A 27,903-nucleotide genomic window follows, 5' to 3' on the forward strand; every position below is an offset into this window, starting at 1 on the left:
GACTCAGAAGTACTGAGGGACACTGCTGTACCTTTCTGACACCAGTTATCTTGAGCATTTCAGGATGACTAGAGCTGTCTCTTTATGATGGCTATTTAATGAATTAAACATGCCTTCATTAGTCCTTTGTTCTTAAAGGACTTCTCAAAACCCAGGCTGTTTTGACCCAAACAGGATTTCTTTACATCTCATTCACCTGGGAATTCAGTACCCCAAACTACCCTCAAAACAGACCGTAAGGAAGAAATATCAACTCTGAAGAGGTGCTGAAAGCCTCTAACACACTTGTGAGAAGATACTGGGGATTGCAGGTACAGGGTGTGGTGTGTTCTCACCAGGAATTGCTCTGGAGGCCCTCTGATGCTCACCTTCCAGCCACCACATAAACAGTGCACATACCAACAGTACTCTGAATTACAGGGAATTCCTGGATGGAAGGTCTTAAAGACCTTGGGAAATACCTTCCCCTTCCTAGAAAGGGTGGTGGTCCTTAACTACTTCTTCCAGGGTATGAAATGCATGGACACACAAAGGCTACAATACCAACAGGAAAGATAAAGCATGTATTTGTTACATACCCATCTCCAAGGTTGAAGCTGTTGGGAGAACTGTTGTAGCTTGGAGATGGAGCATTGTTCATTTGATAAGGCACATCTGGCCAGGGAGAGCACTGTTGGAAGAAAGACAGCAGGGAAACTTTCATAAGGATGGAAATAAAGGCTTCGATTCTCCTCTAATACCACATTCATGCTGTTGCCACGCCACTAGCTTCAGCTCATCATTCCTGCTGGGAGGAGGAGATGGGCCATGGATTTTCTGCACTGCTCTCCAAGCGGGCTGTCAGGGGGCCAGATTGATTCCAGTTGTGCATTCCACATTTCTTTCTCCCATTTCACAAAGCCTGTCCCCAAATAACACTGGGCCAAAGTGTGCACAGCTGTAAGTCAGAGCAACGCCAGTAAGTCAACTCAGACTGAAGGCAGCATTGATACAGAAATACCCCTGGTCTCAATTATAAATCCCTAATTAAATCCAGGCAAGAGTGACAAAAATGCTCCAGTGGCATTGCTTCAGGTTTACACCCGCGAAGGAGCAGAATGTGAACCAGCCTGCTGAAATCTCTGGCCATTAGTCAAACAGCTCAAGTCATAAATGGGTATTAAATGGAGAAAATTTAAGATAGACAGACAGACACAAAGATACTAAAAGCCTTCACAAATATAGGTCAGACTCCACATTCCATGACAGTAGCGTAAAACCAAAGTAACCCAGCTAGAATTGGTGACTCTGTTCTGAATTTAAGCCACAGTAATCAGCAGAAGAAATCTAGCCCTGTTGAATCCCCCACCACCAAGAGCTCAAGAAAATGCTCTGTAGGGGCCTTGCTTGCAACGATAAAAACACAGCAAGTGTAGCTTTGGAGCTTTATCATCTCCACAAACACTAGCAAATATTTTATCATCTCCACAAGCACCGGCAAATATTTAACTCTTTAGCAACCCGTATTTCCCCATGCAATATGTCAAAGTGCATCAGAGCTCATGGGGAGAGTCTGGCATCTGCCAGCTCAGTAGAATCAGGTCTGTCAATCAGAAAACATGCTGGTTGCTCCTGGCAACATGAGGAAAATTGAGTGGGAGAGACTGGATCTCACAAACAGGAAGTCGATTTAAATAAAGAACAATTAACATCATTTTTGGAAGTCCAGCAAGCTGGTCCAAAAAAAAAGAAAGAACTAAATCAAACAACAGGACATTCCCATAGGGAGACTGAACAACACTTCTAAATCCCTTTCTTGAGTCCTGTTTATGGTGAGTTTATACAAATATCTTAGTAATGACAGGGAGGGGCAGAAGCACATACAACTCTACACCAGATGCATCAGAATGTAAGACACAAGATATTCCCAGAGAATAACCCAGAATCTTCTCAGATTTTGCATGTAACAGCAGCTTCATAGGCACAATAACAGAAAAACAAATTATTAATTTAATCAGACAGTCTATTCATCTGCTTAATGCCCCATCTCCAACATGAGCTTTTGCCAAGTAGTTCTGAAAAAAATACAGACAACTGTATTTTCATACAGCTGGCACCTGAGGGCCATGACAAGTGCCCAGGAGCACAGTGAAAATGGAGAAAGTTGTTGTTTTTTTTTTTTAAAGCAAGGCTGCTAAGGGTTGTTTTATACCCCAAAACACAAGAAACTTTGGCATCTTTCATAAATTTCAACAGTGAGAGTCATTTTATAATTTCACTCCACTCTGTTTCACTCAGATCTGAGCATACATGTCTCCACAAGACAATCTCCATGGCTCAGATGCTGTTTTCTTTTAAATTTATCTCCCAACATGATGCAGTATGATGTGTCTAAAACACTTTACCTCTGTCAGAATAGTTGTCTCATAGGAAGGCTGATACTTCTCCTTCTCTTGGGTGGTCTTCTTTTCCATTTTTTCCCTGTCAGTCTTCTGTTTTCTGTCTGCTCCTTTAGGCTATAAGTACAAGCACAGGCTCTGCCTTATGCCAAGTATTACAAATTTGGAGACAGAGGCCAACAGATTTATCTAATCTGTTCACAAAAGTCTCCTCAAGATTTACAGCAATTCTACATATGAAACAAGATCAGATCTGCATTTTCTCAACAAAAGAATTAATCAAGCATCTCTACTGTTTCTGTACATCCACCACTAACACCTACTGCAATTCTAAAATAGGCTGACCACAGTCCTGAGATGTGATTCCAACTATTTCAGACTATAAGTTATGCACTTCAACTGGCATTTGCACCATCTTTCCAGAAACAGGAAAGACACTGTTCCAGGAACAAAGCTGGGAGCAGCAGATCCTTTGAGAAAACAGGCCTATGGAGAGTTTTGTTGTTAAGTAGCTACAGGTCTTCTATGCCCAGATTAGGAGCTTTGAGATGCTTTCTGTCTGAATCTTTTTCTCCTCCAGGTATCATGGTGGCAAACTCTGCTGCAACAACAACGACAAGGTATTTAAGATCTCCACGATAAAATTTCATTGTTTGTGGAGAATTCAATCAAAGAAACTGAAGATGCCCTAATATCTTGATTGCCTAGGAGCATCAAAACGCAGTGGATACTCTATACATCTCAGTATTTTTGTAGTGTTTGAGGCACAACGGACTGGCACAAGTCTTGGTGCAGTATTTCAACTAGAATTGCTGTGTAGGTCAGTGTTTATGCCACCTTCGGCACTGAAGTCCTGTTTAAGATCTTAAGCATATCCAGTCAAAAGCCTGTTCTTTTACTCCAGTATTTGCATCACTCCTACGCAATCTGAAATCTCTGCATGTTTCTGTGCCTTAACCTAGTTGATGACAGAGCCAAAACTACCTCATACCTTGAACACTTTGATCTGGCAGCTTGCAGAATGCAGGTGTTCTGTGTATTCACCATTTTCATTCTGCTTAAAGGTGTCGATTTGCACCCGGAAGGGCACCCCTTTCTCTCCTCCGTGTTTCCGTGGAGTAAACTCTGTGCTGATGCAATGTACCTGGCAAGAGAGAAGCTGTGCTCATCTCTGGAGACAGTTGGAACCTGTGCAAATCTGAATTTCAGATACTGACTGAACATGAGGTTTTGCCTCCTCACAAAAAACTAAGAGGCAGAAGAGTTCATATGTTTTCATTTCTGTTCCTTTGGACAAAATAATCAGGAGAACAACCAGCTCAGAAAGAAACAGGGCATCAGGGAAAGCATCCTTTGAGTTAGGTAAATTCCTCATTCAGATTAAAGACAGCTGATGCTCAGAATGTGAAACAGTCATGAAAGAGGAAAGCAAGCAAAACTAACAGGTTATGAACAGTTTTCTCAAGACAAAACCTATGCTTAGAAAGCAATACCAGTGTCTGAGTATTTTTTTAAGGAAGTTCCTGGCAGTAGCAGGTAGTACTCCAGCACTAACAAGTAGCTAGCAAATTGATTTAGTGAGTATCCTACAAATTAATTACACATGACTGTCACATGAGTTAGTAATTATCATTATCATCCTTCTCTCTTCTTCATGTACTGGCTATTTTGACTCCCCAGGTCTTTAAAACTTATCTAACCACTGTATTTACCACAGAAATATGACTTATCTCTTACCTGAATGAATGCTGAAGCCCTCTTTGATGGATCCCAGAGAAATTCAACAGTGTTCAACTGGGTTGGGCTAGCCCTGGGATCCAAGATACCAACTGACAGCGGGATATCTGTAGAAGAAAACCCCTAAAATTTTAAAAATATTAAATTGAAGAAGAGAAAGCATTTCCATACAATCACAAGATGCATGTGAAAGCAAAGCCACCAAAGACATCTCTACTTGGGACCTATAGTGCTAGATCTCCTTCCCTCCCAAAGATACATACAGGATTCATAAAAAACCGAAACACAAATGCAAACACTCCATACACCACTCATCTTCCCAACACTGCAGAGGTGCCACAATGAAATAGCCTCACCTATATCAAGGATGCGGTCCCCAGGGCGACTCCACCTCCAGCCCTCGAGCTGCTGATGCTCTGTGTACTGCAGGCGGCGGTCGTGGAAAACTACACGAATTATGCTCTGTTAAAAAAAGACAGCAATATGAACAGTGTGATCCAGAATCCTCTCTCAAGATGACTTTGGTTTTCCAGAGTAGAAGCAAAAGCTGATCTGTTATGTTTCTCACCCCCATTCATTAGGACAGTAGAAGGGTCCACCTAAGAGACCCATCACCATGTGTATCAAATTCCTATGGGACCCCTGAGAGAGAAAAACACACTTCCCCCTTCACAGGGCACATCTTGGAGGAGAAACACAGCCCTGGACAGCTTTCTGGGATTCACTCTGGAAGCACTATAGCAATGTCCACCTAATCTTAGGTGTCATGGCATGGAAACATCACCATATATACTGCCTCAACACCCAAAAGGGCTCATATGGGGGTAAAATTTAATGTGTCTGTACCATGTCCCAACCCCAGTATATCCCATTCTGATTTGCAAATGTGGAAGCCAGCTCACCTGTCCCTGCACCAGTGGAGCTGACATGTCCAGACACCTTGTCAGCGGGAATTAAACTTGATTCCAGCCGTTAAGAGCCAGTCACTGGATTTGCCCCAGAGCAGTTAAACAAGGGTAGAGTGGGAAAGCATCCGTAACAGCAGGCTGGTCTGCAATGGTGCAGCCATGCCAAAAACTGGAGAAAAAAGGCTGGAATAAGGGCAATCCCCAGGGCAGACAAGTCCTAAGTACTCCTAACTAATAGAGCCTTTTGTATATTCAGAGTGCTACGCTTACATGAGCTAATGACCCCTAACATCCCAGTTTCTCAAGCTCACACTCCTGCTGGGGACTTCCGTATCAAATGAGTGAGCAATTTTTGCCAGTGAACCTGAGAAATGCCCAAATCAAACCCTAGCTTCAAGTTGCAAACAAGCCACAGTGGGAACACCTGCAAAATTGGAATCCAAATCCACATACTACCTGAAATGGGCCAGAAGACAAATAGGGAATGGCCTAGACTTGGACAACATTTGAAATCCAAATTGGGATCCAAATTTTGCAACTAGTTCCCACTTATCAAAGGATATCCTGAGGCGGAACAGCCAAGAATTGAAGGTTGGATCCAGAACCAGGGTCCAGACCAAAGTTTTTGAATTTGAACTGTTTTGGCAGTGGAGGAAACAACAAGAAGAAGTCCCCCAAACCAAATGATCAAGTTCTATATGTTCATGATTAAGCCCATTACCAAAGTAAACTGGAGCTATGCAGAATCTGCCTGGCAGAACAGTGTAAACACCTGGGCCCTCCATTTGTCACGTAACAACCCAGGCATGTTGCTGGGATTGAGTAGGGAGACAAGTCTGCCTCTCCACAGCTTTGACTATGTTCACCACTGAACTTTGGGATTCCCCTGAATCCAGTATTCATAGTGAAACTCTGGGGTCATGATCACAAACAGAATAAAGGTTCCCCTGAAGCCCTGAAAAGCCAAGCTGCATAGTCCCGTGAAACTGTCACTCAACAACTCCATCACCCCTGCTCCCACTAAAAACAATGGCAAAGTGTTTTCCATTGTCTCAGTGGGAGCAAGGTCAGGCCCTTCATTAAAGGCTGTATGTAGTAGCAGGAAGAAAAGAAATCTATATTTCTCCTTACCTTTACATATTTTGTGTTTAAATCTTGAAACTCTCCCAATTTCCTATTCTCAAGTAGACGGATTTCATAAGACTGACCTAGAGTTTAAGGAAACATTTCCAAGGTGTTTAATATGTTGTAGCAATGAGAGAGTCATGCTGGCATTTACGTGGCTGATAAAGCATACGTTTGATCAGGGAAAGCTTATTTTTGCTAATATAATGCATTTGCCCCAGTAATCGATAGGCACTAAAGCACAGCAGAAATCTGAGGGGAAGGTTTGCCTTTCAGCAGCTAAAAGCTCTCCATTAGGGCATCAATTATAGTTATCTCCTGGGGCTGCTATGGTTTTCTGGTCACCCTCCAGAAACTCATCAGGGTGTTTAAAGCAGCTGTCCCCCCATGTCACACAGCTGTAACAGCACTGCCTTTGTCTGTCACTTCTGCTAAAGCAATCCTACCAAAGCAATGGTTGTGTGAAGAGGTGCTGGCACAACAGGTCCAGGAATGATCCTGCAGAGGATGGCAACTGGGGAAAATCTTGCCTTCTTCACAGAGCAGTCAGGCCTGTAAGGTGTTTTGGTGAACCACAAAACCAAAATTTGTTCCATAAGGCCTGGAAAGTCACTGCCAAGGGCATAAATATTCTTCAGACGTGTGGAGGGAGCAACGGGTATTACAGCATGTGCAAGGACCAGTTCCGGGAAGGGAACTCAAACTCCACCACCCCACCACCACCCTCACATAAGGAATTTAGTCAATTCAACAGAATTCAGCTAATTTGTTTATAAAATAACATCTCTCTGAGGCTGACAGCAGACAAAGGAGACTGATGTCTCAATATCTTATGCATAGAAATGACTAAGACAGTACAAAAGCTCATTGTACAATACCAAGTCTTTACAATAAACCTGCAGCCAGTACCAAGGCAGGATAGATCATTAGAATTAACGGATCATATGTGTACCTTATAGTTAGCTTTTTTTGTTCATCTTGCTATCCCCCCTTTTTCTGAAAAATGCACAGGGTATGACAAGGCAAGCACCCAAGAGGAGAGCAGCTTGGATTTTCTGGCTCAACCAGCATCTCTGCAGAGCTGGCCCAACAGAAAACTACAAAGCAGATCTATCTCCCTCTAAGCAGCTTCTACCAGCAGAGACAAAAATGCTAAATTTTTGGATCTGGATTTAGAAATGGAAGACTTATGACAGCAGATGTGTCAGAAAGGCAGAGCACCTTTTGAGAATCCCACCCATGTTAGTACAGACCATATCCACAGAGCACAGAGATATCTGTGCTTATTCAGCTGGCTGGCAGATAAGAAAAGAAAAAAAAAAGGAAGGACAAGAGAGGCCATATTGAAGCTCCAAATGTTTGCACAACAGTTCTACTGATGTTAGTAGGAGTTCTGCAAACAGGAAATGACCCTTGAATCCAGCAAGTGACTTAGGGCATGGGGAGAGCAGAGAATAAATCATATGTAGTACCAAAATAAGCATGGAAACATGCACAGATCTTTACCCATCTCTTGGCATGTAAGGAAAACAAAATTACAACAGTGACCTACCTTTGAAGACTGCTAGACAACAAAACTGGATTTTGTAAACCACAGTCCTGAAATTGAGGTCTTCCACACTTTAACTCACAAGACTTTCTAATGTTCCCACTGACACATGTTACTATTGTTCACCTGACTACTTTTAGAGATATGTACATAATCAATACTGCTACATTAGTATAAAAATGATCAGGGTCAGGTTAACAAATTGGGTTTTCTCTCAGAATGATAGAAAAGACCCTTAAGACCATCAAATCCAACCATTAACCATGTCCACCATTAAAACATGTCCCTAAGTGCCACATCTGCTGTACTACATACTTGTATGTGCTGTACATGTTTATCCATGTTGTACAAAGCACTTGGCTGCTCAGTGATTCAGTCTGAAGATACACTTCACCTATACACTACACACCTATCACACTATACTGTGATACAGTTCATAATCTTGAACCCATTTACACAGCCAAGCATCTCTTGAACTTACAGCTCATTCCCATGCAAATATGAGGCTAATTAATCATTATATAAAATTAATTTAGGTTTTGAGAGCAAAAAACAGTAAAACACATCTAACTACTCAGATGGAGGTAACAGGAACAGTGAAATGTAGTGGTATAAGCTGTGCTATGCAGGAAGGCAATGGTCAAACTAGAAGCACTGTCAGCCACTCAGCAAATATCTCAGGAATGAGCAGATTTTTGGGACACCTTTGTGCACTGATACACTCTTGTTCTTTGGTCAGCCTGATCTGCTTATCTGCAGTTACAATGAGACAAAAGAAAATAATGGGCATAAAAACATCACCCACGTTCCTTTCAAACTAGCATCAAGCACTCAAAAACTCTGCAGCGTGCCATCTCCGATGCCCTGCATGGGATAGGGACAGAACTGCAGCCTGGCAGGTAGTGGGCACCTCACATCTCCTTCTGACAGGAGTGACTCACCTTGGAGGGAGTCAGAAACAGATCCTGCAGACCAGTGAAAAAGAAACTGCAGTGTAGACAGAGTTAATATTAAACAGAAAGCCAAAGAGGAAATAAAATCCTTTGATGAAAGATATATGGGTCATCTGATGGAAGCCCTGGAACGCAATTTATTCCATGAAAAACCTCAATCAAAATGGTATTTTATGCTAACTGCTTTCCCCTTGAACTCTGAATGTTTAACTTGAGTTGCTACACGATTATCCAACAAGACTGCTCCCAGCCAAGCTTCAGAAAACATGCGGCTTTTTCCCCTCTCTGTGAAACTCTTGTCAGTGAGAATTTGGTCCTAATTCCTCAAAGTTCCCTTATATATCCATCTTCTGGTATTGATTTTTAGTTTATTCTCCTTAAAGCTTTCCAGCAAATTCATTGCTTTGTGGCTTATGGTACCCAGAATTTATTAGCATGGACAGCATTCAGGTACTTGTACTTTTATAGCACCAAACTGCTTGGATTATACTCTGTCCTTGAAAAATAACTTCCAAACTTTGTTCACCCTGTATTTTCCACCATCGCTACCAGCGAAACTCCTGAAATGGTGAATTACAATCTCCACCCTGCAATTATTACTGCAGGGAAAAAAGGCCCTAAAGAATGACCACTTGGGTGTTGGAAAACGAAGTCCCTCTGTAAAATAGCGCAAATAACAGCAACCTAACCTGAAGAAAGCTGAACTCCCCCTGGCGTTAAAGAGGGCAAAGAAGTCACACAAGGCTCTGATCCACAGATCATTTATGAATCCTGCATCACTGACTCACCAGCACTTGCAGGCACACGCTGACAATTTTCTGCTAAAATTAAATCAGTAACAGATCATTCTTAGTCAGGTACCCAAAACTGTAAAGAAACATGTCTGTGAGACTAAAACAATCTGCATTTCCAGTTCTCAAGACAGACTACAACTAGCTACGCCCAAAACATACAGCTGAAATACTCCCCCATAATGAGTTTTTCCATTTGTCTCAGATAGAAATACAGATTAATACAGGTCAGACTGCAACTTTTCAAGTCAATACTTGGTGGTGAAGCTGGAGACAGGGGCAGAGAGTACCAATGCTTAGACTCTGCAGTTATTTGATTGAATAGCCCAGGTCCAAGACCAGGGCAAGTATCTTGTCCTCAGCTGACAATGGAAGAATGGGGCTCAGATGGAAAAAAGAGCCTGAAAAAACAATTGTGGCAGTGGAGAGCAGCAGTGCTGTTTTAGATCAGTCCCCTTCAGCAGGATGATGGGGCTAAAGGCCAGCAACTTGCTGAAACCCTTTTCCTACCATGCTCTCAACACTGGCCACAGCTGCACCATCACAGGCAACACAGGATTGAGATCACCTCAAAGTCGATGACCAGCCTGGTCTCTGGTCAGGTGTGGTACTGGACACATGCACAGGGGCACCTAAAGCACCTCTGTCATTACCTGAAATGAAGGGGACACTTTGCAAGCCATCCCCAGCACAGCTGAGGCTGCAGCAGCCTCCTGCACGTCTGTGTCACCACAACCATTCTTCCCTACCTCAGGCAGAGAGCAGGACAGTAATAAATATTCAGAAAACCACAGCAAATTCTTGAGATGCAGTTTGTCTCCCAACTTCATTGAAAGCTTCAGGGGCACCAATAAAAACCCGGGCGAGTGATGATACACTGTAATTTCTATTTTAAACAGACATTCTCTGGGCAACAGCAAATTTATGTAATCTCCTCCTAGGCTACAGTCTGAGCAACTTGCTTTACAAACAAAGTAGTACCCAGTAAAGTAGCAACCACCCAGGTCCAGAGAGTTCCTGGTTTGCAATTCATGAAGCAATTCCACCTATCTGAGGGAGGATTTATAGGCTGCTTACTTTTTTTAACTTCATTGTCTTTGGTAATTAACACACATTAAATGTGGGCATGACCACTTAAGGTGGAGACAGAAGAACTGAAAGTCAACCACTTACTACAGTGGAAGAATAATTTAGTTCAACACAGGAAGGATTTTACCTGCTCAAAAGGTACATGTTTAACAGCTTACTGATTTCCATGAAATTTAGACAGCCATCAGAAATTTTAGGTAATTTCTGATTACAAAAAATTATCACCATTTCAAGCTCAAAGTTACATTTTGCTCAAATATTATTTACTACACAACCACAATATCCTGCTTGCTTTTCTTTGTTTTCATGTTATGTTTCAAGGGCCACTTGCACTGTGCATTTTGTGGTTTCCTGCACAATATACCGATACGATACACTAATTTCCAATTAGGATGCTGATGTTCCAGGCTGATATGACTCAGGCCTTACTTAATCTAACAAAGTAGCCTTTCCAGAAATTAATTAAACTCTAACCTTTGAATCAGCAATATCCCCAACAAAAGTCTGTAGGAAAGGGGGGAAAAAAAAAAAAAAACAAACACCCAACAGATAGTCCTCTTTCTCAGAATGGATCCACACAGCACTAGACAGAACCAGCCTGGAAACTGTTTGATTATTAAGCCAAGTTGGCCAATAAAAATACCATTTAGCAACTTTATATGGACATCCTAAAGAGTGCACAGATAAAGGCAAAGGAATGCTGACAGTCAAACGCACCATGCAGAAGGAGGGGGAGGGAAAAAAAAAGCAGCAAGCATTTATCATACCAAACCAAAGCACATCCAGCAGGCAGGAGGAACGCCTTTGAAACAGCCAAGCACAACTATTCAGGGCATCAGGCACACACAAGATTTTTCTGACAAGAAAGATTAATGAACCTTCAGGGTAAACAGACAAGAGTAGCAGAGCTGGCATGTGAACTTGCATACTTGATGACACACACCTTTTTAGCCAGTCGCAAGCAAAAATAAAAACTAACATAAGACTTGCTCAAGCATCCCATGCGCGGACACTCTGCAGGAAAAGAAGCAAAAGCAGAACCCTAAATCCCTGAACCACAAATGACAGCGGATATTCTGCAGTTGCTTGCTGCAGTCTCATTTGACAAGATGCTGTAGATGTTTATCCAGTGGATATTATGAATTCACCAGCTACACAATAGGCCACCCTGGAAGTTCCCTCTATGCTAGGAACATGGAAATCCTGCAAAGGAGGACAAGCTGTGAGCCAGGAAATGCAAAAGGAACATAAGAGTCATTCTAACACTGCAGGCTCATCTAGCCCCACATCCCACCTTCAGCACAGCACCCAGAGATGGAGCAGGGTTAATACAGCCAGCCTGTACTGGCTGTATACTTACTTCCTTGCAGTATCTTCCTGGTTTCTGGTGTTCAGTGTCCAGATTGTATCTACACTGAGCTGCCCAGTCATGACCAATGCTCATTAACGCTTTTGTGTGGTCTCCTTCCGAATTTGCTTGTACTGTGGCAATCAGAACCACAATTTACACGTGCCTTGCTTTAGCGTTGACAGTCTGGCCCTTTGCCTGCCTCCTGCCTCTCCCCTTGCACAAAGCCCCCTTAGCTCCACTTGTTTTGGTACCCAGGAGTTCAACACCAAGGGTTCCTGCCCTGCTTGCCCCTACCAACAGGGCAGCAACACTACAGGAACACTGCACACCAATTCAACTACTAATTCTACCACCATACCACAGAGCTTCACTGTCACCATGTCGTTTTTATGTTTTTCCTCCTTTTACAATGTGCCCCCAACTCAAGGGGATTTCTTTGCCCCCCCTTTTTCTCCTTCCCTACCTCTTTCTTGTGGGAAAGCCAAAGAGCTGCCTCAGAGCCAAGCTGGCTGCAGGAAAATTTCACTGCTCATTTACTATATGAACATTTGTCTGAGTCCTACTCTCCACAGACTTCTGAAGATGGTCTGTTCTACAGTGGTGACACTTCATTGCTAACAGGCACTAACAGAAATAACCCTCATTTACAATGGTTTCCACTCAAAAGAGAGGGAGATGCATTTAAATCCCCAAAGCCTACAGTCTCACTTTGAATCAAGGACACAAAACAAGCCAGCAGACACAAACACTTCTAGTTGCTAACTTCACTCTGTGCACTTGGGTTTCTTTTGCATAGTCTTCATCCACTTGATCTCACCTAATCTAAACCATGTTATAAACTTTGATTTTTAATACAAATTAATCAGTGAAGAAATTATGGACCTCCAATGGAAAGCTGAAAAAAGAAATACCCTGTGAAAATAATTTCTTCCTGTATTTCCACTTCTCTAGCATGTACTCGAAACACTCAGGATTATCTTAGTCACATCTGCCCAGCTCAGAAAATCTCAGCCCTCTCTGTGTAAGTAAAAAATACAGGCTTCTTCTGGTTTCAACCTGTTTTAAGTCAATTTGGACAACAGGTTTTATAGCTCTGTAAGAGTAGCTTTGTGTGTAATATTTACTTGAGTTTCAGATAACTAAAAAGAATGGTCCTGGGTGAGGGTGCTGACAAGGGATGCAGAAGAGCGGAGTATGACTCCTGACCCCACATAGCAGCTCCCTTAGATGCCCTCAGGTTAAATCCCTTCCTTCACATTTCTGCAATAGGAAACTGGAAGAAGCAAGTCCCACTCCCACCTGTGGCTGCTCAGCCAGTGCCTACACAGGGCAGGGAAGGAGATGGGATCAAAGCTGACTGTACCTTCCACACTGGTCACAAACATGGCACCAAGCTGGGACAGGAAGAACCTCACGCTCCAGTGCTTGCTGTCTAGTATCAGGGACACATAATAAATCCTTGGTAGGAAGCAAATGGGAGAAAAAAAATTGCTCTTTTCCATACCTCTTTAGGAAAATAAAAAGTATATTCTCTTAAAAAAATGTGTCTTACTCCTACAAAAACAGCTAATCATGTCAAACTTACAGTATTTCTCAAGCTTCTGACTGCTACCTAAAATGTGGTCTTTTAGGACTACAGATTAGAGGAAGCTAATTGGAAAATTTCTACACATTGACAGTAACATTCACACAAACATCAGAACAGATATTGGAAGATTTACGGGAGAACAAAATGCATTCTAGGGGCTTCCAGTAGGAGTTGTGCACAGGCTACAATCCAGCAAGTTCACAATCCCACTTGAATTTCATCCAGATGTTAGCAACAGAAGAAAGGATTACAAAAAGAATAGAAAACAGCCTCTTGGTTAAAAGACAACTGAGATTCTAGCTTCCTAGGGACAACAGAAGTCAGATGCTCTACTTACGCAGAGGTGCCCTGTCATCTGAAGCAAGATTCATAGTCAGCTTTGGGATAGTGTGGTTTGGAGAGAGGGTTGTTTATCCTGGGCTGCCAAGTGAAGACAGAGCTGCCAAACATATGGGGAAATTTCTTCTAGCACAATTAATGGCTTCAGCTGAGACACCAGAACCTACTCAGAGCTGTCTTCAAAGTCAGGCAGGAGACAAATTCCTTCTCCAAAGATGAAGTGCACCACAAGAACCAAAAACACCAAAAGCCACTTTCAGAAATGGGAAAGACAAATTAGCTTTGTTAGCCATTTCATTTTTTAAGCCATTCAAACCCAAGAACAGACTGGAAAGGGGTCAAGGAGCAGTATGGCACCCCACAACGATTAGGGAACAAGGATGCATGGGTGGGTAGGCAGGCACCAGGGAGCACCTGGTACTCAAAGTCTCAATGACACAAAGGCACTGCTGTGTCTGTGATCTCAGGCAAGGGTGGAGCATTTGTCGACACGTCCACCAGCAGCAGAGCTTCTACACATGCCCAGGGCCTGGTCAGTGATGGAAGTTACTGTCAGGAAAAGAGGCAGTTCATAGCACAGGACAAAGCAAAAATATCCTCATAAACAGAGCTATAATTAAACCAGAAGCACACCCAGCCAGAGCTGGTCACTCATCCTTCTCTACACTTCATTTAGGCAAATAAAGAATTGTTCCAGGAAAAGTACAAACATCCAGGCAGTTGTGACCCCATAAAAGCTCAATTACGTAGGAGTTAACGTCAATATAAAACAGCTTTTTTCATTTACTGTAAATCTCAGTGTTTAAAACTGGGTTCTCTGGCTATAGAAGATTAGACAACCAAATTTGAACTTTAGACTTTTTAAGGGAGGCAAAGGTTCTCTTTTGCCTTCTGCTGTAAGCAATTCCATCTCCTACCCAAACAATTAGCAATGCACTCCAAAGAGTCCTCTTCAGCTGTTCCTTGCCCAGTGCTTCCTGCACCTTTCTTTGGAGAAGCAACCAGAGCATATCTACAGTTGAGCTGAGGCAGGACAATACCCAACAGATTTTAAATGCAGCACCATTTAAAATGTACCAGTTTATGCATATGTATCTTGGACCTGGATATATGCCTTGGCACCCTGGGGTTGAAATTCAGGGCTTTTGTTTAGGTGTGACTCAGACTCAAACTAAATCCATCTATAGGTTTATGAGCTAATGCACCTCTACAGCAACACTCTCAGTATCACAAATTCTCTCAGATGTTAGGGGTTCTCCCTCATGGTTTGGGCTTTTGGCTTGTTTGTTTTCTGAACCATCTAGGACTGGCACTAAGGCTGACTCCTGGAAGACACCATGAAGCAGAGGTGTCCAGCCTTCCAAACCCCAACCAGCTGTACACTAAAATGTCTGCATGGCCAAGAACCACAAGTCACACACTGCAGACTGGGAGAGCTGAACAGAGCCCAGGAAAACTTTACAGGCAGATGACGGCAAGTTACTCTGAAGTACCACTAGGGGACTGGGCTGGATTTCTCACACAGCCTGCTCTCAGTGACCCTCTGCCACCAAACTTAACCTCCCTCTAGGTGAAGTAATTAACATCTGAGGTTCTGAGCCAACCCAATGCTGGTCATGAAACAAAATCATGACTTGAACAGCTCACAGTCCACATGTGGTTCTGGCACTACAAGCTAATTCCCTTGGGCAATGACTTTCAGGTTTTTGTGATTTTTGGCATTTTGTTTTTTAACAGAATGACTTTATTTCCTCACATTTATTAGCATTCAGATCTACTGTACACAGTGCTTGTTTCCTCCACATTCCTCCTGCTGCAATTTCTGGAACCACCTTTCATTGCTTCCATTTCTGTCCATGTTTGAAACTGGTTTCAACCAGCCATGGTCAAACCACACCCCATATGACTGCAGACCATGGAATATGCACTGCATCAAGCTGTCTTGCTGAAGCAGTGGTTTGTAATATGGTTGCTGGTTGATTGTTTGTCTGAAAATCCCTATCCACAAGAGACACCGAAATAGTGCTAAAAGGCAGGCTAGTTCCAGAAACGTTAGGATGTTTCTGCTGCAGACTTCTGGACAGTGTAGTTCTGTTGACAGATGTGATCCCTGGCCAAAAGAGCAATGCCAGCAGCAGCTTCCAGTGCAAGGACAGCACCTTTACCAGTTTCACTGACTGAAGGTGGAGTGGTATTGAGACACCATACTAATAAGCCTATACTTTGTCCCATCAGATGAGTAATCCTTCTGAGTTCCAGTAAAGAACTCTTAATGAAGGAACTGCCCTAAGGATCAGCAAACTAAGACTGTGTTCAATTTGGCTCCAGTTTCCCAAGGAATGTGGGAAGGCAGGGGGGAAAGAGATCAGGAAAGACAAGTGTAATGACTCAGTCTTTGGAATCCAAGCAACAGATTTGACTCTAGTTACCTCATTTACAGACTGGTTCTAGAGCTGTGGCCAGAGAGCACTCATGGTTTCAAACTGGAGCAGACAAACTTGGGACTCTGCCACTGCTGAATGTCCCCAAGTCAACTTAACACTACAGCTAAGCTCACTCCATTATGCTCCCTCACAAATACTTCCCCTGCTCCTTAGTGAAAACACTGGTCTCTGGTTTCCAGCTCCAGAGTCCTCTCAGCCACCGTCCTTGTGGAGACCTCAGACCAAAGATCTCTTCCTCCAACACCACTGACCATCCCTCTAGGTCTATCCTGCAAGAAGCAAGGCTCAAGAAAAGCCACTATGCTCCACAAGTCCAGAACCCTCTTCCAGCTGTACACAAACACAGCCACTGGACCAGTCCTCCTTCCTAGCCCATGTGAAATCCTTTCAGATATCACATGAAACTCTCCACTGATTCCTCTTCTATCTCTGCTATGCAACTTGGCCTTTTCAATTTGCTATCCAGTACTTCCAGGTTTCCATAGCCCACAGCTCTGTCAGCCCTGACCTTTCTTCCATGCAGTTCTGTATATGGACATTCCTGAGCTGGTCCATTCACCACCACTGAGCAAGTCATGTGTGGAGAATGTGTGGAGGGCAGGAAGCAGAGCTGCTTCACAGTGACAAAAGGTCAGTTACTGAGTGGCAAAGAGCTAAAGTCAAGAAGGAACATTTGAACAGCAAGTTGCAAGAATCACCCAGCAAGCAGAAAACCCAAACCCTTTACTCACAATTTGGGAAATTAACCACGCCAGATGTGAATTGCTTTGTTGGTGCTAGGACAGCCAGTGTGTCTTTGTATCTACCTTACTACAAGCCAGCCATGACTGACACACAGGCAGAGCCAGAGGGACATTCATTAATGAAGTTACCCATTTGCTAAAGTAATCCATCACAACACTCAAGAAGGGAAGTTTTATGTAACAGTTCTTGGCCAATCTATGATAAAACACAGAGAGGTTAAGGTGCAAGAGGTGTCCCTTTGCTTACAGCCAGCACAAGGTGATAAGGTGTAGGGAATGGTCTTAAACTGCTTCATGAGATGGCTGTGGCATTGCAGCTGGGTCCAGTGCTTTGGAGTCAGCCAGTTCCTCTGCTGTGCCACAAGTATTGGTTTCAGAAACCTCAGCTGCCTCAAGGTCCCCTTCACACACCTCCTCAAGCCCACAGAACACAACTCTACTAAGGAGATTAATTTTCTGACAGAGCCTTTCAGTCCTCATCCCTTTTTAACCCATGGCAATGTTCTCACCAATAACCCATTAACAGAAACTAGACACTCCAGCTTCTCAGCCCTGCCCCTCTGCACAGCTCCCACCAGCCTCACCCCCACTTTGCTCTTCCAGGCCGGCCCAGCTTCACGCTCTTCAGGGTGTATTCTGCAAAGACACACCCCACCTTGAGGGATGAAAGGGATGATATCCAAGAAATGCCAAGGAAGCAGGAAGCAGTGTCAAGATGTAGCAGTAGACAACTCCTTGCAATAGTAAGCAGCACAAAGCCTAACACAGCACGACATCTATCTAAAAGGCAGTAAAAATCTTATTTTGCAAAGGAAAATGTGGTCACACAGGTTTTTTTTAAAAACTCATGGTATTGTGATAAGAGTTGTCTAACTTTTTCCACTGCCAAAGCAAAAAGTTTGCACTGCTTCATGTATGCTAAAATATTTGGCCATCAACAGATTTTCATAAAAAAAAAATCTTTTATTCCAATACAGGAAAGAATTGTGTTTCATAGGAAGATTCATCTAAATCTCACAATTGATACACCCTATTGCCACCTCCTGGGATCTGCTGTGTTTCGAGGGATAAACTGAGATGACACAGTCGCATATCCCAAGCATCTTTTGATCCTGAGAGACACAACAGTGCCAGCTTATGTGACAGGAAATACCTGGCTCCTTGGGTAGAGCCTGCAGTACTTCACTGATCTTTCTGTGGGGGTTCTATGGGTCTACCAGCTACCAGCACAGATCCAGCAGCCAGATGCACCTGAGGTCAGAGTCCAAGGGAGGTCAGGGCTCCAACACCTACCAGCATTAAGAGAAATCTACCCAGGGAGGTACCCACCCAAGGGAGCATCCTACTCAGTGCATGAAGCTCAAAGAGCTGAGGCAGTATCCTGAAGCAGAAGAGGATCTCAGCAAGACAGCAGACAGCCTTCAGCTTGTTGTTAGGCCCTTTTTTGCAGCCTGGCAGAAAATGAGCCTAAGTGTGTTTTAGCATAATTTGTACATGGAGAGGTCTGATCCCCTCAAGACCCACACACAGGAGGTGCTGCAAAGTGACAGCCAAACACCAACCACAGATGTGCCTGCATAAATGCTGCCAAAGGGGGAAACAGAAGAGAACACAGAGAAACACAGTGCTTGTTTATCCAGGAGTATGAACTAGTCTGTGAGGTCAGTGATAGAGGACCTTGCTGCACTGAACTCTGGCAACTTGTCAAGTTAGGCACTGAGCAGAGCCACACCAGCCTGCCTGTGGGAGAGATGTCACTGCCCAGCCCTCAGAGCAGCCTCTGGATACCTGCTAATTCATCCTCTGGCTATGCCCTCCAGCAGTGCCAGGGGACTTGCAGCGGTAAGAGCCCTCCCCAGTCCAAGCTGGCCCATCTGCTTCATCAATCTGGCTTTGTGAGATGAAGGCAGGAGGCTACAGCTTAAGCTGTCTGAGATCAAGCCAGTACTTTGCCACAGGAACCTGTGTAAGCTATAACACTGCTTTAAGTCAACAGTTAAATCAGTCATACTTCATTATTTTAGAATAGTTGATAATCTGGTATCTAAATATGGAAAATTAAATATTCCTCCTTTCCTCCACCCCCCTTCCCCACTTCTATCCCTCTTCTCCCATCCCACTGCCCTCCCCGTAAGGCAAAGTATGGGATAAAATCTCATTAAATGTTCCCAGGAAATACCCTCTCCTTCAGTGTACTGCAAACCCTACCTTGGTTGAGGTAGGTCAGGGTTTCCTCATGCAGTTTCACGGCAGGTGAGGTGGCTGTGCAGAGGACATACTGAAAGGGTGGCAGTTTGGCATCGTTCTCAGGAGACAGCTGCGGTTCTTCCTGCTTGAAGATCGGCAGCGCAAGGACATCTCTGCAACATACAGTTCATACACAGTCAGTTGCAAAGAGCAAAGACTGCCCCAGCTTCAATCTGCATTTGGTTCTCATGATCTGAGATAATGGGGGTGGTCTCTGGAGAAACACTGGGTTAAAATGGCTAAAAGAGGAAGAATTTGGTCTGTTTAATGTAACCAGGCAACTTCTGCCTCTAAGATATCAGCACTGCACACAAAAGAACATAGCACTGGCGAAACAGAGTACGTCTGAGAATTATGGTAAGTTTTTAAGAAATAAATCAGATTTACTTTTCAGTTAAGCAGTCTTCTTGATGAGGAAAAAAACCATCAAAAATAGATTCTTCATCCTTGTGGATGTACATTTGATTAAGAATTCTCAGGTTCCCAGATGAAAGCCTTTCAGGAAAAAAAAAAAATGCAAGAAAGGGCACTTTGACAGCTGAATGTCAGATTAATAAAATGTCTTCAAGTAGCAGCCACGGGTGAGAAGCAGACACAGCTCTGGTGTAAAAAGGAGATGTTTAGGTAAATGATGGCATGAACTGCTGGATTAATTTACTCATAATACCTCCCTGAATTCTAATAAACCTCGACCCAAGGAATCACACAGCTCTTAAGTCAGCACTGGACTACCTTCGTAAATGCACACACAGGTGTGTGGCAGCAGCTTCACTAGGACCTGAACACAGCCCCAGTTCCCACTTCTTTACAAAATGTTGATACTGACCTGCCTGCTGATTTAGTCCCAGACTGATCCCAACCCACACTAATCCCCAAGCAGAACTGGTATTAGCAAGGCTGAGAGCTCAACAAATGATCAGTTGATCAGTACAAAATGAGATGTCAGGAATAAGCATCCTTATCTCAGCCTGTCTCATACTGAAGAACCACATTAGCCTTTCCTATGCCACTAGCATTGCTGATTATTGTGTCCACCTACTTAAAACATTAATACCCTTCCGAATTAGGAGGGTTATGTTGAACACGGTGACAATTCAGAGTAAGTGATTCTTTTTCTCCTCTATTTCTTCCAGATGTGTGAAGACTCGAGATTCCCTTTGCACAGGCTGCAGTTCTGCTCCTTTTGACAATCCCATATACAAAATGCTTTAAGAAAAGCCATCCAGCATGTACAGGCATGCACCCTGAAAAGGGCATTAAGAATTTTTTCCTTGCCTGTTCAGTTAATGATCCACTCATAGCACCCAAAACCTTGAAGGCTACCCACGTCATCAGTGAAACAGTGCAGCAGTTTAGAGTAAACTGCTCAAGTGCCGGGTTCAAACACAGGTACTCCTATTTATGGGGAAACAATGCCAGACAGCAAACTGTGCCATTTCAGATGCAGGCAGGAGAAAAGAAACACCCATCTCTGTTTCCATTCTCTCTTCCAACCCCACGCCCTCCATATTATCACCCACTCGAAGGCATCCAGCCCCATTTGCTTCCTGGCATTACTGACATAATCACAGCTCTTGCCTAACTGCTGCCACAGAGAGGGTTTTTTTCCTTAGTGATGATTTACTACAGTAATGAAGTGACAGAAATGCCTGCAGTAGATTTCTGAAATAGACAGCATTGCTCCACACACATGCAGGATCTGATCCTGCTCCGGAGTCATCTCACTCAGCCCGGATGCCAACATTTGCTCCTAACCCGCTCATCTGCACAATGCCCTTGGAATGCCTGTGACTTTACGGATGAAACAGGTCAAAAACTCCGGCACCCAAAAACTTCTGCAGTTCGGCAGAAACAGTGCACAAAATCCGGCCTGGATTTAACAATTAGGGGTGAGGAATTTGTACACCTACTCACCTGAAACAGCTGAGGAAATGTGGGCAAGGGGAAGTCAAAATTTAAATACCATATTTCACATCAGGCTCTTTGCACCCCTACACCTGCCAGCACAGCTGTCTGATCGCTGAAGGCTGTAAGCATGGAGGAATCCATGACCCGGTTTCTGGAAAGCTTCACCATATTAAAGCTCCAACGAAGCCACACAAGTCAATCGCATTTTTATTCCTAGAGCATTTGAACTATTGGCCTGTGGTACTGTTGCTTTGGGTCAAGACCTTCTTAAACATTCGGCCCTATTACAAGTGTTTGGAACTCAGAATGAGGTCAAAAGAATTTTTAAGTATATAAGCCATCACAATATTTATTCAACTCTTCACTCAAGAGTTGCAAATCAAGTCTAGGGGAAAACAGGGTTTTACAACAGCTACTATCCTTTAAAAAAAAAAGAAAAATTAACTCCTGAAAACTCCCCCAAGTTTCACCCTTATGCTAAAGATTTACAGTTCTGGTCTTAAGTAACAGTTAGTTTGCATACCTGGGAAAGAGAAAGCTATTTGAGAGTTCAGTCAGCTGACAAAACAGAGAGTAAAACACATACTGGGTTTTCATAAAAAATGAATGAAGATTTACAAGAATTCTTCTGTAGAATAATCTTGCTCTAGCTACAAATACCACTGAGGTACAGCAGAACTTACACGGATGTCTCAGATACACAGAAAGCTCTTGATCTCTGCAAAATATAACTTATACAAACTTTTCTTACAGCAACTTCAAGTATTGTACTATTTCAATTTCTTGTGCAGTCAGTACAAGGGGCATGGAAAGACTTCAGAAAGCCACTGCTCAGCAGAAAAATGCCCGTTAGAAATGCATGTCTTGACACATTCTCATGGAAAATGAATCAGCCAGAAATAGCCATCTCTACATGAAAAACCAAAGGTTTTGTTCAACCAACCTTCCCTGAAACACCTGAGGGCATTGTTGCCATAAAAGTGATGTAGGGATTTTAATCCCAGATCAAACCCACCATGGTCACGGAGGCAGATGCTCACTAAAGCAGAAGCTTGTTCCTAAAACACCAACAGGTCAACTCCATACCAGCAGCCTTCCTGACAGAACAGGTATCCTTTATCCCCCAGCTAGCATCAAGCCAGCAAAAATAAGATAATGTGTTTTCTGGCCCATTAAACAGAATTTAAATTGCGGAGTCAAGCCTCACCCAGACCTGATGATCTTGTAGCACTCCTGCTACAAATCCATGGAGTTAAGGAAGCAGCTTGAGCACCATAAACACTCTCTAATGGAAAATATGCACAAGAACCAATGCTGATGCTCCTCTGCTTACTACCATTTTCACTGTCCTAAACTAATCAGATTTGCAAGCGCAAAGCAAGAGGGAACAAGACTTTTGCCACATACATGTTGTGAAACTGACTTATTGACATAGAGGGAAGAGATGAAGAATCTTATATGAAGAAGTGGAAAAGCTGTCAGAAGTCAAGAATCTCCCAGTATTGTATCATTTGATAATGGGAGATTATTATTTAGTCCAAAATAAAATTCCTTTGCAAGTACACTGATAGGCAGCAGGAATACTCAAGATAGCATGTCTCCTTGAAAGGGAAGCATTATCTGCATTCGAAGTGCTTCCCCAGACAAACTCAACGTTCTCTCAAGAGTGGTTATTTGGGGGTACATTTGAAAGTCAGGGTTCTTGGGCCACAGCCAGGTTCTCCACTGCCACAATTCAGCAAAATCCCACTCCAGCAATCGACACCAGCTGACAGCTGGCCTTTACATCTTCAGAAAGCAAATAATTCACAAGCACCCAGCAAAAAGGGAACTCCCAAAGTTGCCTGCTTTGACATCGTTTGGAGGGAGGAAACACGGGTTTGTGCTACACATGTCACAGACTATTGTTTAGAAGCCCTTGTACTTAAATTAGGCACATTTAATTAAACGCAACTGTGCGGAGGCAGGAAAAAGCTGGTTTAGGCAAGTTCAGAAAGTTAAATTCTGCGCTTTTCACACATCGTCCCAAAAAAGCAGAGAAAGAAATCCCATCCCCAGAAAACTGGGTGCCTTCATAATTTGCCAACAGGAGTTTTCCGCAGACTTTTGACAGCGCTCCGCCGCTGCTGCACCTCCTCCCTTGGAGCTGCGCTACCCCAGCTCGGAGAACAGGAAACCCGGCACAAGCAATAAAGTAACTCTGCAGAGAGCTATCTAACGAGGCGCTAAAAAATAAAGAAGGAAAAAGAGAAAGGAAAAAAGGAAAGAGGTCTCTCAGACAGAGGGAGCGGCACTAACCCCGGGCGGCGCGGCGGGGCACCGGCAGTGCCGCCGGGGCACCTAGCGGGCGGGCGGGCGGCGGCGGGACGGGGGGCACCCGACCAAACACCCACCCCGTGTCAGGGCTGTCGCCGCCCGGGACTCACCGCAGGTAGCTGCCGGTCGAGTGCTGGTTGTAGTGCTCCGGCTGCGTGTGCCAAAACAGCATCTTGGGGGCGGCCGGCGGCGGTCCCTGCGCTGCGGAGCGGCGGCCGCGCTGCCCACCACGGAGGTGCCGGGCACGCCTACCGCCAGCTGGACTCGCGGCCCCGGCGGCTCCCGGCGCTTTTATGGCTCAGCCCCGGCGGGCGCGGGTTGGCCGGGCCGGGGCGCCGCAGCCGGGCGAGACCTCCCCCAGCCCGCCCCAGCGCCAGCCCCGGCCCCCGGCGGGCACGGGCCGCGCGTCCCCGGGGCGGAGCGCCGGCCCCGAGGGAAGGGCCTGGCCCGGAGCGGGCCGTGAGGGGCCGTGGGCAACGCCGGGGCGGCTCCGGGCGAGCCCTGGCTGTGCTGGAGCTGCTGCGTGGCCTCTGAGCTGTCTGAGTTTTAAACCGAGCCACTCAATCCGATACCAGTGTGAAAGCCCTGCTCAGGTTCCTCAGGTTCCCTGTTTTCTTTAACTGAACGACAGCTGATGGCTTTGGCTCAGTGCTGTCTCTTACACTGCCCTGCGCCTCATGTTAATGCAAGCTTTGGGTCAGGAGGTATTTTCCAAGTGAGAGGGCAAGAGGCAAAGTTTGCCAGAGGAGGTGCATGAACGAGAGAACAGCATCAGAGTCTAAACTCGCCACTAACCCATTCAAAACCCTCCTGTCTTTTCTGTCTCAACTCCCCCACATAGTACGGAGAAATCTGTTTCTTTTCCATTTCAAATAGCAGATCCTGATCCTCACCCACAAAGCTGCCCATAGCTGTCATTTTCCTAACCCCCTGCTCTCAGGGCACCCTCCTGTCCCACCAATCCTCCTCTGGTCTGATAGTTCGGAGATGGGGAACAAAGGGTAGAGGGGCTCCCCGTTTGGTCATTTCCTATTGTCTATGCACCAGCAGAAATGGAAACAGACCCTTAATTACTCTGAGTCACTAAACACCTTTCAATCAGTTTTTCAGGAGAGGGCTTCCTATCCCTGAGGTTCCTGGTCAAATTTCAGCTGAGAAAAAGGCACTTTACTCAGGGTAGTTGTTGGCATTCACTGTCAGATGAGTTTTTTCAGACAGATGAATTTTCTATTCTCCTCCCATGACTATAGAATATTGCTACTGTCATAGCATTTATAGATCATAAGTCAAGCCCGATAGAGTCATATGCAGTATAACTATAGGCATTGGTTTTCCGTATCTTGAGGTAAAGAACAAGGTAGCCTGAAAGGTAATTAAGCAGCTTTACAGAGATGTTATGAGTCTAAAAGTTTTTAAGATGCATAGTTTATATCTGCTTGTCTCAGTTAGTTTCAGACTAAGAAACAGCACAAATCAATGTGCCTTTACGGTAATTTCTCTTTCCTTGGTTACTACACAGTTAGACAAACACTGTTTCTAGCAAAGCAAAATGGCTGGAGTTATCTTTTTTGTACTCTTGAAAATATTTAGCTCTGCTCACACAACATCTGAGACCTTGATTAAGCAAAGACTATATATAGCTCTTGGACAGAGAAACAAAGCAAAGTTTGCTGAGCTGTGCAAGGACTTCTCTAAACAGTAAATATCCTTCCACAGTTTGAGTAGTTTGCTGCACCTACTGGGGAAATATGAAGTCCAATGTAAAAGTAAATGGCCACATTTCACGAAACAAAGGATCCCATCAAGTCTGGCATGATATATTTTCTTTACTATCTTTCTAGAAAGTACATATGTTGGAGTGAAAATTACTTTAAAATAATCCCACACGTTTCCTCTCTGGCCTGTTGATGAATGTAGAAAATAAGGTGAGATCTACTTATTAATTTTACAGAAACTCTGGCAGCAGCTCTGTCTTCTAAATGTTCCTGTCCTTCCCATTCCTTTCTAAGCCAAATCTGATGAAGAAAAATACTTCTTTGTTCCTTGTTTACATCTCCTGAAAGAAATCTCAGTCATCTCCTGGTCTAACTGCTGCTCCTTCCCCAGTGCAGAAGTTTGTACCACAGCATCAAATACCTTCTCCTGACCTTCAGAACCCACCACATCACATAGGCCAAATCATACTCTGCCCCCCTCTGGGGCTCCCAGCACCTGCTCTTCCTCTTACCTGAACACAGCCCCTCAGTGAAGAAGACTTCTCCACCACAGCTTTCTCACCCAAACCTCTCTATTCCCTCCCAGATAAAAGTAATTTCTTTGTTGTGCTGATTGCTCTTCATCTCTCATTTTAGATACTTGTTCAATATGCTATGGTAAAATACTTTGATCATATGATTAAAAGGGATTGATTGAATATTTTGTTTGATGGATTTTTCTACTTGAGGTAATGCTGTGAAGGGACCTTGGGATACTTTTTGGGTTGAAAAAAGGTATTTTAAAAATAAGTATCTTTTCCTGTGGATGTTTGTACCTGGAAACCCAAGTATTGTGCCTGTGAGTTCAGTCCAAAAGTTCATTCTGCTGCTTCACTGTTCGTTGCAATCCCTTTAGCTAAGCACTGAGTGGGAAACATCTTTCATCTGCTTCACTGAAGAGTCGAGAGGTTTTGATCAGCTTTTTGGCACCTGGAGCCAAACTAGTAGAATTTGCAGTGAAGTGACTGAGATACAGTCACATATTCAGTTCCCTTTCTGCTCTGGAAGAGCAGTGTTCCCATTAGCCAAGGGGCTAAAGGGATGTGAGCATGATAACACTGTAGAGATGGCTACCGATCTGTAAAAGAAGTGAAACACTTAACTCCCACGAAACTGAAAAGAAACAAAGCATCTCTATACCTTTATGACTTCCATCACAAATATCTGAGTTGCTTCTGGAAAGTCTAGCAGGATGTTCTGTATCAGTTAAGCAATTTTGTGTTTACAAAGCGCCAGATAAAGGATCAAGGGTGATTATACTGTATTGAAGAGCTTCCAAAAACTGCCATTAGTTCATTATGGCATTAGTCAAGGTTATTCAGGGATTACTCCACCTCCCTCCTGATGCACAGACCATAGAACCTGGACGAACTGCAGGGGTCTGAAATGATCTTCAGAGACTTACTGAGATGGTCACCCAAGCACTGAATATGCTCTTAGGAAAAATAGTCAGCATGTGCCTTTTGTGTTGCCTTCCTGTGTATTTTAGCTCACAGGTTTCCAGCCTTTGACTTGGGGATCCTTGGGGGAGTTGTATTGAAGGAGGCTCTGCAAGATAACCAAGAAAACTGACTGGGCTGTGACTGGCTAATTTGCTCAACTTTCCCTGGAAGACAATGAAGGTACCAGAAACTAGAAAGGACTGGAAACCTGAGGTTTTAATCAACTGCAGTATTATGAATGAAGAAAGGAACAGCTTTTATACAGCCCTTATTGCTCTAAGTAAAAAAGCATTGCTTTGCCTTTGACAGGGTTTGGGACTTCTTCCAATGGAAAGTACAGGCTCTCACAGGTAGCCCACTGATCCTCAAGGTTTCCTGATCTATTCCATGCTGGTCCACTTTTCAGATGGAAACCATCCTAGATGGGTTCCCATTGCCCTCTACTGAAGCTCTGGGCAGTGGCTACCAGCAGGAGTATGAATGTAGTCATGGTGTTACAGCCAAGAAGGAGGACAGTGAACTGGAAAAACTGAGAATGAACAAGGTCTTGAAACTGTGCATTATACTGACAGAAACACAGAGCTTATTTTGGTTTTACAAGAGGAAGATTAACAGGTGACTCAAACATAGTCTGTAAATACTCACATGGAAAATCAACATTTCATAAGCAATGCTCCTAAACCTCACAGCAAAGATACAAGAGCCACAGAATAAACACTGCAAGTTAATAAAGCGAGACTAAGAACAGACTGCAATGAATGTAATCAACCATGAGTGTAACTTTCCCAAACTTCTTGGTTAAAGCCACCTTCCACCATCCCCATTTTCTAGATATAATTACAGACTGATTTTTTCTCACCAAAAAAAAAAAAAAAAAAAAAAGAAAGAAAAAAAAAAAGGGAAAAAAAGAAAGAAAAAAAGTTGTATAGAAAGGAATTCATTTAGGTCCTGTGGCTAGTGTGACAGAGGAGGGCAAAGAAGCTCACCAGGACTCTTTCTATCTTTACGATCTCTGACGTCTCCTGCCAAAGGCTTCCAAATGCCATCCTATTACAGTCACCTCCCTCCTCTACCTCGTGAGTGTGAAGCAATGTATCCCCTTCCCTGACAGTCAAACTGCCCCGATGCTCATATGTCGTGATGTGCTGTCAACACAATCATCATGACACAATAAGAACCACATTAACTGAACTTAATAGCAAAGCAAATATCAGGAAGAATACCACACAAACTGGATTATT

At 43.8% G+C, this 27,903-nt stretch overlaps 1 protein-coding gene across 2 annotated transcripts in view; it reads right to left on the reverse strand.

Annotated features, from left to right (window-relative positions):
• Window positions 1-23,730, reverse strand: part of TFCP2L1 (transcription factor CP2 like 1) — a 35,954-nt gene extending 12,224 nt beyond the window's left edge. Inside the window, exons 1-8 of one of the 2 annotated variants that reach the window (XM_032114253.1) lie at window positions 23,577-23,730; window positions 19,204-19,355; window positions 6,155-6,231; window positions 4,472-4,577; window positions 4,116-4,222; window positions 3,370-3,522; window positions 2,385-2,495; window positions 579-670 (exon numbers count right to left, since the gene is read on the reverse strand). In XM_032114253.1, the coding sequence (XP_031970144.1) occupies window positions 579-670; window positions 2,385-2,495; window positions 3,370-3,522; window positions 4,116-4,222; window positions 4,472-4,577; window positions 6,155-6,231; window positions 19,204-19,355; window positions 23,577-23,638 (860 nt within the window). In that variant the 5' untranslated portion in view covers window positions 23,639-23,730. Of the gene's footprint in view, window positions 1-578; window positions 671-2,384; window positions 2,496-3,369; window positions 3,523-4,115; window positions 4,223-4,471; window positions 4,578-6,154; window positions 6,232-19,203; window positions 19,356-19,629; window positions 19,719-23,576 lie in introns of those variants that run through there. The other variant, XM_032114252.1, reaches the window with a different exon arrangement.
• Between the last annotated feature and the right edge of the window lie 4,173 nt (window positions 23,731-27,903).

Source organism: Corvus moneduloides, chromosome 7 (assembly GCF_009650955.1).
Source record: "Corvus moneduloides isolate bCorMon1 chromosome 7, bCorMon1.pri, whole genome shotgun sequence".
In the NCBI taxonomy this organism is placed as follows: Eukaryota; Metazoa; Chordata; class Aves; order Passeriformes; family Corvidae; genus Corvus; species Corvus moneduloides.